At 59.0% G+C, this 17642-nt stretch overlaps 7 protein-coding genes and 1 non-coding gene across 8 annotated transcripts; 4 read left to right on the top strand and 4 right to left on the bottom strand.

Moving 5' to 3' along the window:
* Positions 1-1011: 1011 nt before the first annotated feature.
* EHS24_000703 (uncharacterized protein) lies at positions 1012-1622 on the top strand (the record flags this gene model as incomplete). The annotated part of the gene is made up of 3 exons (XM_028616525.1): positions 1012-1026; positions 1081-1133; positions 1247-1622. The coding sequence occupies 3 exons, from the start codon at positions 1012-1014 to the stop codon at positions 1620-1622; spliced, it is 444 nt and encodes a 147-aa protein (XP_028480382.1).
* A 312-nt stretch (positions 1623-1934) lies between these two features.
* Positions 1935-2456, top strand: EHS24_000702 (uncharacterized protein; the record flags this gene model as incomplete). Its single annotated transcript, XM_028616524.1, has 3 exons — positions 1935-2018; positions 2128-2192; positions 2450-2456. 3 exons carry the CDS (start codon positions 1935-1937, stop codon positions 2454-2456), a joined length of 156 nt encoding a protein of 51 aa, XP_028480381.1.
* Positions 2457-4714: 2258 nt separating this feature from the next.
* Positions 4715-4794, top strand: EHS24_000701. The gene has a single exon. It is a non-coding gene; the product is annotated as a tRNA-Gly (tRNA).
* Positions 4795-5318: 524 nt separating this feature from the next.
* Positions 5319-8236, bottom strand: CHS1 (Chitin synthase, class 1; the record flags this gene model as incomplete). Its single annotated transcript, XM_028616523.1, has 3 exons — positions 5319-5377; positions 5432-6550; positions 6598-8236. The coding sequence occupies 3 exons, from the start codon at positions 8234-8236 to the stop codon at positions 5319-5321; spliced, it is 2817 nt and encodes a 938-aa protein (XP_028480380.1).
* A 542-nt stretch (positions 8237-8778) lies between these two features.
* Positions 8779-9282, top strand: EHS24_000699 (uncharacterized protein; the record flags this gene model as incomplete). Its single annotated transcript, XM_028616522.1, has 1 exon — positions 8779-9282. The coding sequence occupies one exon, from the start codon at positions 8779-8781 to the stop codon at positions 9280-9282; it is 504 nt and encodes a 167-aa protein (XP_028480379.1).
* Positions 9283-9428: 146 nt separating this feature from the next.
* On the bottom strand, positions 9429-11058 carry EHS24_000698 (uncharacterized protein; the record flags this gene model as incomplete). Its single annotated transcript, XM_028616521.1, has 7 exons — positions 9429-9688; positions 9730-10054; positions 10101-10319; positions 10362-10432; positions 10474-10841; positions 10891-10946; positions 10987-11058. 7 exons carry the CDS (start codon positions 11056-11058, stop codon positions 9429-9431), a joined length of 1371 nt encoding a protein of 456 aa, XP_028480378.1.
* Positions 11059-11755: 697 nt separating this feature from the next.
* On the bottom strand, positions 11756-13840 carry EHS24_000697 (uncharacterized protein; the record flags this gene model as incomplete). Its single annotated transcript, XM_028616520.1, has 8 exons — positions 11756-11885; positions 11963-12079; positions 12138-12751; positions 12808-12999; positions 13050-13216; positions 13275-13367; positions 13445-13770; positions 13836-13840. 8 exons carry the CDS (start codon positions 13838-13840, stop codon positions 11756-11758), a joined length of 1644 nt encoding a protein of 547 aa, XP_028480377.1.
* An 806-nt stretch (positions 13841-14646) lies between these two features.
* On the bottom strand, positions 14647-16703 carry EHS24_000696 (uncharacterized protein; the record flags this gene model as incomplete). The annotated part of the gene is made up of 4 exons (XM_028616519.1): positions 14647-14755; positions 15040-16129; positions 16269-16290; positions 16671-16703. 4 exons carry the CDS (start codon positions 16701-16703, stop codon positions 14647-14649), a joined length of 1254 nt encoding a protein of 417 aa, XP_028480376.1.
* Between the last annotated feature and the right edge of the window lie 939 nt (positions 16704-17642).

Here is a 17642-nt window from a genome sequence, read left to right as displayed (position 1 = left end):
AACGGGGGCGTTAACCCGCGGAGGGCAGTGTCACCATTCCAGCTCATGCCATGTCTTACGTGGGCACTGAACAACTGACGAGCTGCAACTGGAGGCCATGCTGTAGATGCTGCAGGCTGCGACAGCTGGACACTGGCTGGTGGTCGTCACCTTGTGTAACACCGTCTCCTCTCATCTTGCACGCCTACAAGCCACAAGCCTACCAAGCCGAGTGACCAGGAAACAGGCCGTGCAGGGAACCATGTGGCCAGGTGTGGCCGCTGCTACCTGTCGGACTTGTGCATCGGGCCGGACGCTGCCGAGGAAGGACGAGGGTTACGGCGGATTAGGGAAAGTGTGCACACTTTGGCGGTTCGGAGTGCCTGTGGCGGTGGGTGGTGTGGTGTTGGACGGAGAGCCACCGAAGAAAAAGCCACTCCAACGCCGACTAACAGGATATGTTGACGCTCGGACACTCCGTGGAGCAAGCCAGCACGGCCAGCACGCATTCCACAGAGAGAGAAAGAGCGAGAGCCTGGGCTAAGGATGGACGCAAGCTAAGGCCAAGCCAACACGTAGGGACTGCAGGACGGGGCAGGATCACTGGATCATTGGATCACTCGACGATGGGCATGCGGCCAAGACCCTAGTCTTGCCATGAGATATCAAGCTCGAGCCCCCCCGTCGAGGCCTCGAGGCCCATCGACCTTCTCGTTCACACTCGAAACGCGACACTAAAGAGAAACCGTCCATCAAGAAGCATCGTCCGTCGCGTCTATCCAGACAGGTCTCATACACAGCACAGCCTATTGCCTCGTGGCCAGCCACGTCGCCGCCTACGCGTATTACCGTCCCTCTCGCCAGAACCCAACAGCTCCGGGCCTCCCGAGCGCTTCTCTCGCCACCACCAGACCGGTGCACTCGCTCCATCCTACCGACGCAGCCGGATACACCCGGATCTCTAGAAGTTGAGAGCTCCACCTTCAACTTTACGGTCACGCTCATCGACTGCTCGCTACCTGCCACTCCACCATGGTCATGGCACTTGTGAGTTGAACTGGATGGCGAAGAGGAGGGAGGGAGCACACCGCTGACGTACAGTGCGGCCCGTGCGGTCGCGTGCACGACACAGATGACGTTTGCAACTCATCGTGGTGAGTGGACTGGTCGCCTGCGACATGGTGGCGGGCAAAAGTGGAGCCTATAGCCTATTCATGGCGGCGGCCGTGACAACACAATGGTTGCACCTCACTAACGCGTGCCACAGTGGGTGCTGCGACTTCATCGCCCGCGCCTGGTCCTCTCTCGGCAGCCTCTTCACACCGCGTTCGTCCCGGCGACCAAAGATGAGGCTGTTCCGCCGTCGCCACCAAGACCGCGACCGCGAACTGGATAGCAGCGACGAAAAGGGCCAGGCCCACCAGCGAGGACCCTACGGCAGCACGTCGAGCGACCCGCGTTCGACCAACACGTCCTCCAAGCACGACGGTTCCGTCAGTCCACACGAGCTGTGCGAGTCGCCGCTCGAAGACGACTTCAACCCGGAACACGGCGCCTCAACAGATAACCTCACCATGGCGACGTACCTGTCCATGGGGCCTACATGGGCAGAACGCTGTTTGCGCCGCAGCAACACAATGTAGCGTCGGGGCTAGGGGATACAAGGAGCAGTTTCCTGCCTTGTGAGACCAGGCTACGACACAGCAGGGAGAGGTAACGAGAGAGCGTGCGGGTCACGCTACGAGGGGGAGGGGTTGTAGAGTGACCATTGTTCACGACCATCGTATAGTGTATTTGGCCATGTCATTGTATGTACGTCTTCCTCGTTGCGTTTGCGCATGTGCCATCCGGGGCGCAGCGCAGTGATCGGCGAGGGCGACGAGAAGGAGTGCGAGTGTGAAGGACACGTTGAGAGATCCCCACAATCTGCACAGCTCACTTTCTCCACATCGACCATGGGCACACCAGACATTGCTCAAGACCCATTCGCCACCACCGCGACTCGGAGCTACGAGGGCGTCTACACTGCGGCCACAACCGTGAGTGCAGGGTCCCAGTGGAGAGGGGTGGCGGCTAGCCCCGGGTCACTGTATGGCCGGGAGGACGGATGTGGGGGAGGGTAAGGCTCTTGGATTGACGCTGTGGCAGCCCGAACCTCCCCGATACGCACAAGAGCTCGACCGTGGTGACCACGAGCCAGACCTCTCGGGAGGGTACGTGTTGGTGGCCGGTGGTCGACTGTTCTCACCCACTTGCAGATGGCTCTCGTGCTGGTGGTGCCTCCGCGGGCCATGCGGCGGCTTGTTCCACTTCCTCCTCCGACGCCAACTGTCCGGTCTCTTGCGCAATGAACCAAACGAGGGATGGAAGGTGTCGTCTATGTGACTACCACCACGCCTGACTGGGACCGGGAGGGGTCGGGGGACGAGTCTGTGGGCGGATCATGAACGGAGGACGGGTATGACGACAGGATGTGACCAGATTGGCCGCATCACACACGCCGGCATCAGCGCATGCTTTGGGGGAACAAGGTGGTCAAATTCTTTGAGAGATCTTGCCGTGAGGATGGGGTGAGAGTAACCATGGCATGGTTACCTGAGTGTGGGTGATGGGTGACAAGACGCGAGGCCAAGGGCTGTTGTTCATCAGGGACCAGAAAGAGGATGTGGCAGCTGCTGGTGGCAATGATGGGCAGTTAGATCTCATGGGCGTGCATAAACGTTAGCGCCTACACCCTTGCCCTATCTCCCCCACCCACTCGCACTGGCAGGAGCACATTACAGCTGCTGCTCCTAACGTGGCGGGCACTAGTTCACCGGCTCACTGGCCGACTGGATGTCGGTATGTGACACCGACACCTCCATGACTCGGAGACCCGTCGGCTCCACTCACCGCCTTTACAGATGTACAGATCACAGGATTGACCCAGATATTCCAATCAGCTTGCCATTTTCCTTACGACTGGTCGCCGGCACATGTTGACGCTGCCACTAACCAATGCCCGCTTCGTCCCGAGTGGTCCAAGCGCTTCTTAGAGCAGGGTGGACGGTCGGACGTCGGACGTTGGACACGGACACGGTACGCGGACACGGACAGACATTCGAGATTCCCCCGAGAAGCAGCACTCGTTCCCCCAAAGGCAGCGCTAGAAAGCAGCTAAGTTGGTCCAGGATCACCAGCGCCATGAGATACGTTGTAGGTCGACCTGTGGACACGGTGAGAGTGGCACGATATCGGCCAATACGGTATCGGACAATGGTACGGAAATCGGGGTCAGTTTGGGGTTTTTTTATTCCGCCGACTGCCGAGACACAGCGTATCTGCCCACAGCCAATGTGGACGACGACAAGGCAGCGTGTGGTACACTTATGCATGCTCTTTCTCCCTGCCCATAAGGGAAAGGTGGGGGATCTAGAAGCATAGCCAGCTCCACAAGCTGCTCGCTTGTCGCTTCGCCAGTGCCTCATTTGTCAGAACACCACCGCGAAATCCTCTCATTGAGCGGACCTTTGAACGCACAATGAGCGCTCCGGACAATCAGCGAGTGGGAAAGAAGCAACAAGAAGCCAGACACACCACCACGTGCATGAGCATGCGTGGGTGCGCTGCTTTAGCGACATTGGCAAACGGGGGCAGCTGGAGACTCTGACCCGATGCCCGCGGCTATCGTACAGTGTTGTGGTACGTCGACGGACGGGTGTACATGCTTGTGGCGGTTGAACGACAGGACGTATAAGAAGCACACGGTCGCGCTCTCTCAACAGTCTTCACTCCACCTCGACTCCTCACTTGCATTCTTACCTTCCTCTCGCTCTACCGCAAACACCACATCACCTCAAACACAATGGTGAGTTTGACTTCCCCCAGGGCTCCGCTGACAGCAAGTTCGCCGTCGCCACTATTGTCAACTACACCGAGCCCTCGTCGGGCGGCTGCTCGAGCTGCACTGGCAGCTGGTGAGTTATCCCTCCTCCTTCTCCCGGCCCATTCTCGGCGGCTAGCTCACACTCCCCGACAGCTGCGGTGGCTCCAGCTCGTGCTCGTCGTGCTCCAGCGGCTGCGGCTGCTCGCACTAGACGGTGCCGACCCACACGCGACGCAATGTACGGCCGTGACGGTGTGACTGTGAGTACATTGCATGAGTGACCCCGAGACGCCTAGCCTAGGCTCTGCTAGCGGGCTTCTGTCTGTTCTTCGGGTGAACGTTTGCCAAGCCAAAGCCCAGGACACACCCAGGTGTCCGGTCCGGGCGGCGCGAGCGCCACGAGAGTGATGCAGAGGCGCGTCACAGTGGCGGCGGCGGCGGCGGTGGTGGTGGTGGTGGCTCTTCGGCTTTGGGCTGACACTTTTAGCAGGCACATATCGCTTTCGTCCGTCCGCTCGCGTCGCGTCTGTCACATTGCCCTCCCACCGTTCAGACCTGTCGTGGGGATTGTACAGTCGAATGATATGAATGAAGAAGAGAAGAGAGAGATGAATTACGATACGATGTCGCTGGCATGACTCTGCCTTCCCTGGCCTTACATGAGGTGGCGTCGAGCCTTCCCTGAGGTTCGACTACGACTTTTTCCTGTTGTCCGTCCACTTTTCCTCTGTGCACAGCACAACCACCTGAACCACCTGAACCGCCTGAACGATCTGGACCGCCTGAACACCGCCTGGCAGCCCAAACTGCTCGCAAAAGAGCGCAAGAGAGACAATTTTTCTCGACACGACAAAATCAACCCACATCATAACACCGTTGGTGAAACGGTATCATGCGTCGTTGCCAAGTGCAGTCTCGACGCGGCAGGGGTTCGACTCCCTTACGGTGTATTTCCATTCTTTTTGGCGTCCCCATGCACCTCTGCATGCATTGGTGGACGGTGGAAATGAGTCGGGACGGTCAGGACGATGTCGGAGGTGGTGGTGTGGCGTGTTGGAGGATTTCGGGCCATTTTCCGCCTAATTCAAGTTTTTGGGCGGGCCCTTTTGCCCTTTTGGCCTTTTGGCTGCGGTTAGTTTCAGTTTCATCCTGGTTGGGGTCCACTACAGGCCACGGGAAGGCTACCCGGCCCCTTTGCAGATTAGATTAAGCCACGCCACTGCGTCACTGGATCACTGGACAATATAAGGTATCGCATCTTGGCATCTGGGGGAGCCAGAAAAAGAAAACAGTTCACACAAGGGGGGTGGAGGAGGAGCAAACGCTCTTTCCGTCCTGTTTGGTAACCGTGCTGCTGGGGGCCCTTCACGACCCCACACTTCAAAGCTCAAAAACGACCACTCGACATTCGAATACCGGTCCCCCTTTCCAACCTTGTCAAGAAAACCACATCTTTTGGGGGTGTTTTGCGGAATTACTCGCCCATGAACAGGCGGATGATGAGGTACAGCGTGGCGCCGATGAAGCGGACGACTGGAGAGGTTGTCAGTTGATTTGAACGAGCGAAGCATTTCCACCACAACTTACACGAAAGAGCAGCGACACAGTAGAGGATACCGATCATGTAGTAGACTGCGATCGAGGTTCCGCCGCTGGTGATGCTGAGAATGGCCATGGCGAGACCGGCGTTTGACAGGGTCCATGCGAGAAGCACGTTGGTACGGAAGTTCTTGTAGTAGTCTTCCTGCTGCTGGTCGGCGCTCGGGGGTGACGCGACCTCCTCGACCTTGATGGCCAGAGTGCGCAGTTCTGCCTCGTACACGGCGTTGATGTCGTGCTGCTCGACGGGGACTTCGACGGTGACTTCCTCGCCCTTGCCGTCCGACTTGACGACACCGAGGTCCTCGCTGACCTTGTCTGAGCCCTTTGTGCCCCACGAGACATCGTGCACGTTGGAGAAGGCGTACACGTTGAGAACGTTGATGTATGAAGGGGCGACGAGGAGGTACTGGACGAACGATGTGAGGAGGTGCCAGGGGTCGAGAGCAAACGTGCAGGCGAGGACATAGATACCGTAGGTGGCCACGAGCGAGATCAAAATGTTGGTAAACTGCTTGCTGGACGCATTGTCCAGACTGACAGCGTCGGCAAGGGTGAGACCGTCCTCGGTGAACGCCTTGATACCCCTCACCGCGAGGAGGATGGCAGCAAACATCATGTAGATGGTGATGAGGGCGAACCCAACCATGGAAATCGTGTAGCCGACCTTTGATCCTGCAGGACGGTTACCGAGCGACAGGACGAAGCACACCAGTAGCAAGGCGAGGTAGACGTAGTGCAACACTGTGGAGATGTACTTGTACACTGACGAGCCGCCATCGGTCGACATGGAGTCACAGAGAACAACAAAGGTGATGTAGTAGTTGCCCAGGGCGAACCAAGCGAAGATGTTGTTGAAGATTTGGTAGACGAGCTCAATGTGGAGAGCAATCATGCGGAAGATGGAGTGCGAGGAGCGATAAATGTAGTGGAAGTGGAGGATCGAGTGGACGGCGGCAAAGAACGAACCGTTGAGCCAACGACGACGCTGGGACACGAGCTCGGGAACGTCGGTGGGCACATCGGTGGTGGCCTTGGCCGACTTGACATAGTGAAGAGTCCACTTGCTGTCGCGCTTGGACACCAGCTCCCAACAGAGAATACGGTCTGCAAAGGTGTCAGTACATGTCCTTTCCTTTCGGGGCCCGACTCACCTTCGGCAAGGTACATGTTGGCCTTGAAGATACCGGCACCGGCGCCGTGCATCTTCTCGCCGTAAAAGTACTTTTCCAGGGGACCCTGGCCGGTCGCGTCGTTCTGGAGGGCAATGTAGCGGTAGGCCGAAAAGGCACCTGGCAAGACGGAAATGTAACCAAACATGGACTCGAACTGCTTGTCGAGAATGTTGGACATTTTGTACTCAAAGTTCTGAGCGGCCACGAGGGGGTTGAGGAGGTTCTTCCAGAACCTGCCGGGGAGAGCGACAATCTCACCACAAGCGCCGCCGACGGACGAGTTGAGGTCAAAGGCCTTCCAGACGTGGTAGATCGAGGTGGGACCGGGCTGGGTGCCCGCGTCGAGAAGGACACAGACGTTGGGGTCGAGGGTGGCGCCAAAGGCGTTGAAGAACCAACGGTGCGAGTTGATCTTCTTCTGGTTCTTCTCCTTGAGACAGAAGAGGAGCTGGATGGGGACATACTTGTCACCGCCAGCGACAATGTCGCCCTTGGAGTTGATACCGAGCTGGGTGGTGTACTCGTAGACGTGGGCCGTCACGGGCTTGCCGTTGACGACGTTCTTGGCGACACCTTCCTGGTAGACACCGAGGGCGGCCAGGGCCGAACGCGTACGGTCGTTGATCTTCGTACGACCGTCGGCAACGATGCAGACGACGACCTTTGTCCAGCCCTCTTCACCCCAGGTCTTGGAGCGGCTGCGGGTGCACAGGTGAGCAATGTTCTGCATGATACCGCGCATGGTGCGACAGAACAGCATGTCGTCCTCGTTGTACATGGTGATGACGATGAAGAGCTCGGTCTTGCGCGCGGGCTCGTAGAGCTGCTGGCGAAGGGCGTACTTGTCGGCCACAAACTCGTCGGGGTCACATGTAACAGCCGTGTAACGCAGCTTGGTAAACTCTTTGCCGTCACGGCGGCTGCACTTCTCGAGAAGCTTGGTCGGCACATCAACCTCGAGCACGAGGTGGCCGCGGAACAGCTGGACACGCTTGGTGGTCTTGTTGCGGCGCACCATCCTCGCAGGGAGAGGGCCATAGTGCATGTTGGCGTTGTCGCGGCCGTCCTCGCGCAGACCACCATCAGCGTACGGCTGGTCAAACTGAATGCGTTGTTGACGGGGCGAGCCGCCGGGGCCACCAGGAGGAGGAGCTGCGCCACTGTCGCTCAACTGGTAGGCGGTGGGGAGGGGGCCAATGTTGAAGCTGGGGTCTGGGCGCACGTGGTTCAACAAGGGGGAGTCGTCGTACATGTCATCGTGAAGCGGCTGGTACGGGCTCTCATGGTGGCGGGGCGGGTACGAGAGGTCGACGTTGGAGGTGCTGGGGTGGAGGGGAGGGGGCGAGGTCAGACCCGTGTCACCGAGGTTGTACGGGGTGTGAGAGTCCACGCGACTGGGTGGTTGGTTGTAGCTGCTGTAGCTCGGGGTGTGGGGACGCTGGGGGACAGGAGGGACAGGAGGGCCGTCGGCAAAGGGGTCGTGATGCTGAGGCTGTTGGCCATACCCGGGCGGCTGGCCTGCTGGTGGGTAGGTGGTGTACTGGGATGGGTTGGCGTAGGGGTCGTTGTTGAGCGGTGCCGAGCCAGCTGGCGGGCTGTAAATATGGCCAGGCTGCATATTGTCGCCGGCTGCAAGAGGTGTGGTGTGGTGTAGTGTAGGGTGTCAAAGGACGATGCCAGTTGGGACAAGTGCTTCTTTCACCGTGGCTTGCGGGTGAGATTTATTCAAGGCCAAGACGCGAGCGATGAAGCGTGGAGGTACGGAGGTCGCAGAGGGGTCGGTGCGGGGGAGGCGGAGAGGGTGTGGGTGGAGAGTCGTGCGTAATGAAGGGTAAACGGGAGAAAGGGGAGGGAGGGGTAGGACGCGTTGTTGGAGGGAGAGATATGATATGTAGAGCGATGTGAAGATGAGAGAGGGTTGCACGTCGCAGCAGGCGGTAGTAGGCAGCGGGGGAGTATGGGGAGGAGGGGGTGGTTCCGGTGACGGCGGGGAGAGAGGCGTGGGACGAGGCCGTGCAAATGACGGCGAAAGAGAAAGGCGACCGACGAAACGCGTGCAAAAGGCGCGGGGCAACCGCAGCAGCAGCCAGGGGAGGGGGAACCGTCAAAGAGGCTGTGCCTGGCATTCGCCTTCCCTCTCTCACACACACCATATGTCCCATGGCCCATGGCAGTGCAAACCTCGGTGCTCGCAATGGCGGTGCGCGCAGGACACGTCAGGTTTCACTACCCACCACACCAGCCGTCGTACAAGCATCAATGCCCATTCTGTCGTCTTCCGCCCCCTCCCCATTCTGTAATTCTGTAATCTATCTACACAGCCGTCATATCAATCATCCGCCTTTTGCGGGGGGGAAGGACGAGCCGGCCCTCTCCCCCTCTGCCCGCCACTGGCCACTGGCTCCACCTTCCGAAGGAATTGTGACACACTCTACGGAACGTGGACAAGTCTCAGACCACGGTCGCGGCCTAGGTCCCGTGGCCCCCGTGGCCGTTGCACCGCTCACTGCACTCGAACACAGCCGAGACTCTAGATCCCAGCATTGTTGGCTTGGCTGTTCCGATTCTGAGCCGAGCTCCACCCGCGCCAATGGTCCAATGACTTTGGACGAGCTTGGCATGTCAGACACGTACCGCGCCCACGGTACCGCGGTACGTGTCTGACATGCCAAGCTTAATCTCGATGGGATGTTGCAATCCCACCTCTCCCCCCAAGAACACACTCTCTCATCGGCACAGCCCATGCCGGGAGATCTGTACTCTAGGCTATACTATATGCATACACAGAGGATGGATCGACCACCCCCGGCCTACTTCTTCTTGAAGAACCCAGCAAGCGTGCTCTGTCCCATCGCGCCCTTCTTGGCCGGTCCCTTTGCGGGAGCAGCGGGCTTGGGAGGAGGGGCAGACTTGGTGGGACGCGCAGGAGCCTTGCTCGAGCTCGACTCGGCCTTGGGATCAGGCTTGGCCGCCCTGCCAGCAGCCTTCTTCGTCGTCGCTTGGGGGAGTGAGTCGGTCTCGGTCTCCGAGCCACCAGAGTACGACTCGTCGGTCCAGTAGTCCTTGGTAACTGGCGTGTGGTTAGCCTTTGCAACTGCATCCCCAACTCACCCATGTAACCCTTGTCGTCCATCTCGACTTTTGACTTCTTCACCTGGCGGCGCTTGCGCTTACCGCCTTCCTTCTTCTTGACCTCCTTCTTGACCTCCTTCTTCTTGGCCGAGAACTCGTCGTCGCCATCGTCAAAGTCGTCGACGTCCATGACCAACATGGCCTCCATCGCCGCCTGGTCGTCTGCGCGGACCATTGACGAGGTGGGCTCAAGCTTCTTGCTGGCAGGTGCCTTGGACGACGAGGCCTTGGGCGGCTCGGGTTCGTCCTCGTCCGACGACGCAATGACTCTGCGCTTGCTCCTGGGCGCCTGCCTGGCCTTGGCCTGGGGCTGCAGAGGTCAGCTTGGGGTCAACACGCCTCTCACTCACCTCCTCCTTCTTGACCTCGACCTTGGGCTCCTTCTTGACCTCCTTGACCTCCTTGGGCTTGTCGGCCGCCTTCTTGCCAAAGTCCATGCCGCCATCGCGCATCGCCTTGGCCGGGCCGCCACCGAGCGCATCGCCAGTGATCGTGCCGTACACCGCTGGGTTGCGGCTTGCCTTGTGCTCACGCACGGCGAGCGCACATGTCAAGAGCTGTGCCGCGTCCTGCAACGTCAGTTAGTGTCCGACTGCATCAAGTTAACTCACCTTGGCAGGCGCCGGGCTGAGAGCGTAGACGTGCACGCTCACTTGACCAGGTTCGAACAGGCCCTTTTTCTCTACACATCAGCGCGCCGTTCCCTCGCGCTTCCAAACTCACCGTCCAGCGCGTCCTGGCCCACAAGAACGACTCCCCAGCGCGCAACCTCCTCGGGGACGACGGCGCCCTGGTCGTCGACGGCGCCCTGGTCGTCGACGGCGATCTTGTCCTCGCTGTGCTCGAGCTCAATCTCCTCGCGCTCCTCCTCTGCGTCCGCCTCGGAATTACGCTCGTCGTCGCTCATCTGGTCCATGTCCACAATCTTGATCTTCTGCGTCGCGCTCATGTGCGCCAGCGACTGCGTGGCTGGGCCACCGCCGTTGGCGGCCACCTGCGTCTGCGCGAGCGTCGACGAAGCGAGGAGCGGGCCCGAGAGGAGGTACGTCGCGGCCACGGCCGGGTGCGAGGAGAGGTAGGCGCGCATCAGGCTGGGAAGGGGGTTAGGCCGAGCTCGTGTGAAAGGGAAGCAGAGCTCACTTCTTGGCATGGTGGACATGGCATCCGATCTCGCGCGACAGCTCGTGAAAGGTGACCTGTGGAGTCAGTATCCGGGCGCGAGGGACGCCCACTCACAGCACGCTGGTCGCCCTCGAGGGCCTGTGTGAGCCACCTCTCTGAGGTGTTGAGCTGCTCAGTGCTGGCCATGCTGAAGGTCTGGAGGACGCGGTGTGGGTGGGTAGGTGCCGACAACAACATTGCCTTCCCTGCGCGCAACTTCTGGGTTGACGCGTGATGACGGTGTGACGCGTTTTGGGTACCGTGGGAAAGTACCCCTTTTGGTCCCGTTGGAAGTGGCACATGAACGTGTGGAGGGTGGTGGCCTTTGAGGATACGAGGATCAGACGATCAGAGGCATGAAAAAAGGACGATAATGAACACAGTGCAGCTGTCATGCATTCTTACAGGCGTCTGTTGTGTCTGAGCTATATGATACATGGTATGTGGCTGGGAGCCCTCGGAAACCGTTCCTGATGAGATGACCTAGTTGCGACACTGTGCTTTTTGGTTGAACGCCCGCTGCCTGTCGGCACTCGTGGTGGGCGGTGCCTTCGTCGTTGTCGTATCGTCGCGTCAGCATCATTAACGACACCTTGGTTGAGTTGTGGTCCACGAGCCCTGCAACAGTGAAGGTCTGGCCATTGCACATGGGGTAAGAGCAAGCGTGCTTGTCGTCGGCTTGCAGTTTCGCGATGTGTTTTGACACGTGCGTGTTCATCTCACCATTGGACAGAAACCTGTAGAGATCAGCGGGTGTCCTCAGGTTCTACAGAGGCCAAGAGGCTCACTGGTGAGTTCGTGACAGAAGGTGCAAGTCTATGTCAAAGAGACAGATCGGACAGACTCAGGGGCGACCGACGATGCCGGGGGAATGTTTCGGGCAACCGAGGTAGGTGGGGTCGCCCGCACAAGCGTCGATGATGTCCATAATGTACAGGGCATGGTGGTCTACGTTTTGTGGTAGGCCAACCAGCCTGCGATCGTATTTAGCATCGTCCTCCGGTTTAAACGACGGACGTAGCGACGGACGTGGGTTCCAACGGCCACTCACCGTTCTGCACACATGACGCAAAAGGTATGTAATGGACCCCACTGGGTACGCTCCAGTGGTGTTGAGGTATCCGTGCTCCAACTCGCGATGAGCGGACTCGTCCTTGGGGTTGGAGTTCTGGCATGATAGTCAGCAGAGCATCAACAATAACACAGTAACCTAATACTAGACTCACGCGTGACCGCACTCTTTCCCGTCAACCAAGTTGTGGCGGCTCGTCGAGCGGTGGCCCACCGAGTGATGCGACATGTCCGCAGCAGTGTCGAAAGGGTCATCGTCACACAGAGGGCATTTCTTGTCGTTGCCCCTTGCCGCATCAAAGGCATCCATGTACTTGAGGCCAATGGTGCTGTTCACGCAGCGGCGAATGTGCAGGGTGCGCTCGGATGGCGAGTCGCCAATGTCCGTCGCCACCTTGAGGCAGATTGGGCAGGCACCGTTGACGTCGCGATTCGCTTGGGAGTTGGGGGGAGGTTCGCTAGGCTCTGCAAGGCAAAGGCACTGAACCGCCGGGAGAGGGATGTCAAGCGCACTGAACATGGCAGCGTACAGTTGCTGGGCGACGGTCTCCTTGGGCGGGTCATATTCCGACTTTACGTCAGCTGCGAGCCTCTGCAGCTGCCGGGAACGCTCATCGGCGGTGTATACCGGGGTGTTGATCACGTCCTTGATGACGTCTTGGTGCTCCAGGTCGACCTCGGTGACAAGAGTATCAAGAACATCGGCCACGGAGACGTTCGACGGCCCAGCGGCGTCGGGGGTCATGGCGGCATTGATATCTGTCACATCCTGTGTTGGGGCAAGGAAGCATCAGCGGGCTTGTCTTTCTGGTTGACTTTACCCACATCATGGGCCGATGCGTTGCTGACGAGGGACAGGATGTACCGCCGCTGCACGTCCTGGAGCTGCGCTGCGCGCAGCTTGTCGCGGTAATGGGATGCAGTCTTCATGCACACCTGGTACTCGTCGTGCTTGGTCCTGTGTGCTGTCTTGGCGGCAGCAATGGTGCCGAATTCGGACACAAGAGCGTCGCGCCTCTGCAGAAAGTCAGTAAAGTCATTATAGGGAAGTCACGGCATTTCCTTACCGGACGGCAGTCGGCAACCATTTTCTGGAGCTTTCCATCGTCGTCCGCCACGTCGGTCTCAGTGAAAGACAGCTTCTTGGGAAGGCCTTCGAAGTACTGCAGACCTCGGACGTTCGCAGCAGCGTCAGATCGGATGGCATTGCCCAGGAGACGACCCCACGTGTCGACTGGGCTCAACGTGGTGATGTATGACGTCTGCAGTTCAGTCAGCTCATTGACATTTACCAGGGTTAGAGACTGACTTATGCCACATTGGTGTTCTGGTGGTGTCCAGATGCCAGCCTTGCTGTGATCTCCCGTCCGTCATGAGATCGATGGCTACATAGGTGGCGAAAGGCACCGAACGTTAAGCGACCTGAAAGGTGGTCAGCATCCTGCAGGTCAAGGTCACTCACCCAAGTCATCATCCGTCGTGTATCCGGCTGCTGCGCCGAGGTTCTGCAAAACCGTCGCCGAGTGGCGGTAGGTCAGAGGTTCCAGAGGGTCCGGTCCAAACCGGCCGTTGTTGCCCTTCCGATTGACTCTCAGAATCGGTAACTTTGTGGCCGCCGGACGGATGACAAGTGGGAGACTACCACCCGCGTTCTTGATGGCTGCAACGAGCTGCGGCGAGGGCTTGTCGACTGTCTCGGCCGTGATGTCCTGAACAAAGATGTTGTCGTCGAGTGCCAAGGTATAAAGGTGGAATGCAAGGTCGTATGGAAGTTCCTTGCGCTCCTGCCTGACCGCAGCAAACGACTTTGCTGTGACGTGTCGTGTAAGCTGGAGCCACTTCTAGTGACGTACTTCATCTTGGGGTCGTACCGGCTCTGATGGGTATTGGTGCTTAAATCCGACGGGAGGGGGGATGTGTGTGTGTGTGTGTTGGGGGGGTGGGGGGGCATGGGGATGGTGGTGTAATGTCAACGAGGATAAGGCAAGACGAGAGGACTGAGAAGCGCCAAAGGAGGTGGCGAAGGAAGGACAGCGGTACAGCGGCGGAAGGATCAGGTGTCTGTGGATCTGTGTGCCACGCACGGCATCAAATATACACCCTCTAGTATTCAAGCTGTGATGTCCCCAATGATACAATCCTCACTCTGCATTCATCTTCATTCTGACAGTGTCTGCGGTCCCAGGGTGTCGTACTGGGACTCTGTTCCTGTGTTCCAACACATGACCGTGAATAATACGGGGGCTGTAAGATGAAAGAGACGGTGTAGCAAGTAAGCTAGTTGAGCTGAGCCGAGCGGCCACATCAGGCTGCTGCCCGTGTAAAGACGCGTTATCTCCCAGGTGTACTATGACCATGTGGTCTTGGCGCGCGCAACCAACGCGCATCAGAACTACACGCAGCTTGACACGGGCGCAGGCCTGTGGAGACAGCATGGTATAGGCCCCCGGACCGTGGATGCCCGAGGCGACGACGGGCGATGTCGTTCTCCAGCACTGCAGCAAGCCTGAACACAACAACCTTGTACACTCCACTCCCCCTCCACCGCCAACACCGCCAAGCAACTATTGTGTAAACTGTCATGGTCATGACATAAGACTGGCCCGGTTGGCGTCCGACGTCACTTCAACCGCTATTTATTACTTAAAGGCTTTCCGCAACACCCTACTCCGAGTGCAGCTGGGGGGCGGTGACACCCTTCGAGAGGCCCTTGCCGCCAGCGAAGAGGGCCTTGTCGCCAAGGGCCTCCTCGATACGGAGGAGCTGGTTGTACCTGGGGGTGGTGTTAGTAGGACGATCAATGTGGCACTCCACGGGGGCTTTTCAACGGGGGCTTTTTTTTGACGGGTGATCGTCGGACAATATTCGCCGATCCACCCGTCTTCGCCATCTGAACTCAATTTGAGTCCCAATCGTTGCCACGCCGAGGAGAGAGAGATAGAGAGAAGATACTTGCTTCGCCATACGTTCCGAGCGGCAGGGCGCACCGGTCTTGATCTCGCTACACGCGCGTTAGCATGTGAAAGAGCGTTGTCGAAAAGCAAAAGGAAGACTCACCCGGTGCGGAGACCAACGGCGAGGTCGGCAATGAAGGTCGACTCGGTCTCACCGGAGCGGTGCGAGGTCATGACGGCCCAGCCGTTGGACTGCGAGAGCTGGACGGCCTGGATGGACTCGGAGATGGTACCGATCTGGTTGATCTTGAGGAGGAGGGCGTTGCACGCCTTCTTCTCGATGGCCTGCTTGATGCGGAGGGGGTTGGTGACGAGGAGGTCGTCGCCGACGATCTGGATGGTGGCGGTCTTCATGTAGTGGGCCCAGGCGTCAAAGTCGTCCTCGTGGAAGGGGTCCTCGATCGAGCAGATGTCGTACTTCTCCGAGTAGCCGTGGTAGAGGGCACCGAGCTCCTCACCGGTGAGCCACTTGGAGGCGTCCGAGTTGGGGTTCTTGAAGTCGAGGTCGTACTTGCCGTCCTTGAAGAACTCGGACGAGGCAACGTCGAGACCGATCTGGACCTTGCCAGTGTAGCCGGCCTGCTCAATGGCCTCGGTAAGGAGGTCGAGCGACTCCTCGGCGCCCGAAACGTTGGGGGCAAAGCCACCCTCGTCACCGACGTTGACGGCGTCAATGCCGTACTTCTTGGTGATGACCTTCTTGAGGACGTGGTAGGTCTCCGAACCCATCTTCATGGCCTCGGTGAACGAAGCGGCGCCGGTGGGGAGGAGCATGAACTCCTGGAAGGCAAGGGCGTTACCGGCGTGCGAGCCACCGTTGATAACGTTGAAGGCGGGGCAGGGGAGGATGTAGGGCTCCGAGACGCCGGCGAGCTTGGCAAGGTAGGCGTAGAGGGGGAGGCCAGCGTCGGCGGCACCGGCCTCAGTAACGGCCATCGAGACACCGAGGATGGCGTTGGCGCCGAGCTTGCCCTTGTTGGGGGTACCGTCAAGCTTGATCATGAGATCGTCAATCTCCTTCTGCGAGGTGGCAGGGAGCTTGGACTCGATAAGAGCGGGGCCAATGATAGTGTTGACGTTGGCGACGGCCTTGGACACACCCTTGCCAACGTAGTCCTTGCCGCCGTCACGGAGCTCGACGGCCTCGTGGGCACCAGTCGAGGCACCCGAGGGGACCTCGGCGTGGAAGAGACCTATGACGAAAGTCAGCCGCGAATTCTCACACACGTTCACAGCGTCATATCGCACACCACTAGATCTATCGTACACAATCGATCGTCGCAGACACACACAGAACCGATCGCACACACAACTATGCCGTCATGGACTTACCCTTCTCGGTGGTGACCTCAACCTGGACAGTGGGGTTGCGTATAGCCGTCAATCCATCGGGAAAAGCATCATGGATGGATCGGAAGGGGGCAGAACAAAGAGGAAGAAGAAACAAGGAGGTTAATGTCAGCATTGGTGCTCTGTTCAGACCCAGTTGGTCGCTCCCCGGCACAGTCCAAAGCTGTGAGCCAAGCGTCTGGACATGCCGGGTCACTCAACAACAAGAAAATGGACTGGATACTCATCACGCGAGTCGAAGATCTGTAAAGAACGTGGTCAGCAACGGTCGTTATCTGGGTCCATGACGTGGCGAGCAAACGGTGCGAGCGATGGCCTCGACGGGACACCACATCGGCCAGAAGGCAAACGGCAGATGGGGGAGGTGTGAGAGGGGAGACTAACCTGGCGGGCGAGAACCTTGGTGATGGCAGACATTGTGTTGTTTGTGTTTTGGGAAGGGGGGGAGGTGGAGAAAGAGAGAGAAAGAAGTGGGTGGAAAGACGATTGGGGGGGCTTTTGAGGACTGGACTGGCCTGACTGGGGGGGCCATGGGAATGGAAGCGTCACGGCTCTCCGACCAGTCACAGGCCATCCCCTCCGCGTCCAGCGTCAGGGATCCCACCCACCCGGCGGTAATGGCTGTGTGTGGCGGGCGTGAGTGGCCAGCCAGCACTTTATCCGATACCCCCGTTTAACCACCCCGGAGTCTCCACACTTTCCATCGGCTTTCAGCCCACACACAGTCGGGTCGTCCCGGAGCACGTACAGACACCAACACACACGCTGCTCCGTCCCGGCAGTCTGGCGCCGACAGCACCTTGTCCATACGTGTTGGAACTGGCTGGACCTCGCTCCGGACCATCAAGGCCGCATCGCTGGTCATGTGTGGCACTTTTTTCTTCTCAGCTTCTCAGGCTCGCTCTCTCTCGCCCGTCGACAATCCCTCCCAACCCTTGGCCAGCGAATGGGGGGTTGGCCCCATGCGTCCATGCGGCAGTTTCCCCCACAGTTCCTTCCTCGCCCCAGCTTGGCCCAGCCTATACCGTGCGGCAATGGCAGCGAGGGAGGGGTTCACACATGCGTGCGGGCGCGCTTTGGCCTGGTCCTCTGCCGCCGGGATCGGGCCTGTCTGCCCATGGGACTCGCTCATGGCTCAGCCACCTGGACACCTGAGAAGGCTCCGTCTCTGGTCTCTGGCGTCACCCCAGTTCCCCAGTGGGTTTACTCTGTTTGTGCCAAGCTCCAAGATATGACACGCTCCTCGGCGGTCACTCTGTAAAGCGCTAGATAGCTGCGCTGCGGGGGGCGGCTGGGCGGCTGGCCAGGCTGGCTTCTGCTAAACGGGCCGACTGTCCGGTGCGCTCTGTGCATCTC

The sequence above is a fragment of the Apiotrichum porosum genome, assembly GCF_003942205.1.
Source record: "Apiotrichum porosum strain DSM 27194 chromosome Unknown scaffold_1, whole genome shotgun sequence".
In the NCBI taxonomy this organism is placed as follows: Eukaryota; Fungi; Basidiomycota; class Tremellomycetes; order Trichosporonales; family Trichosporonaceae; genus Apiotrichum; species Apiotrichum porosum.
This window is presented reverse-complemented; position numbering and strand designations above follow the sequence as displayed.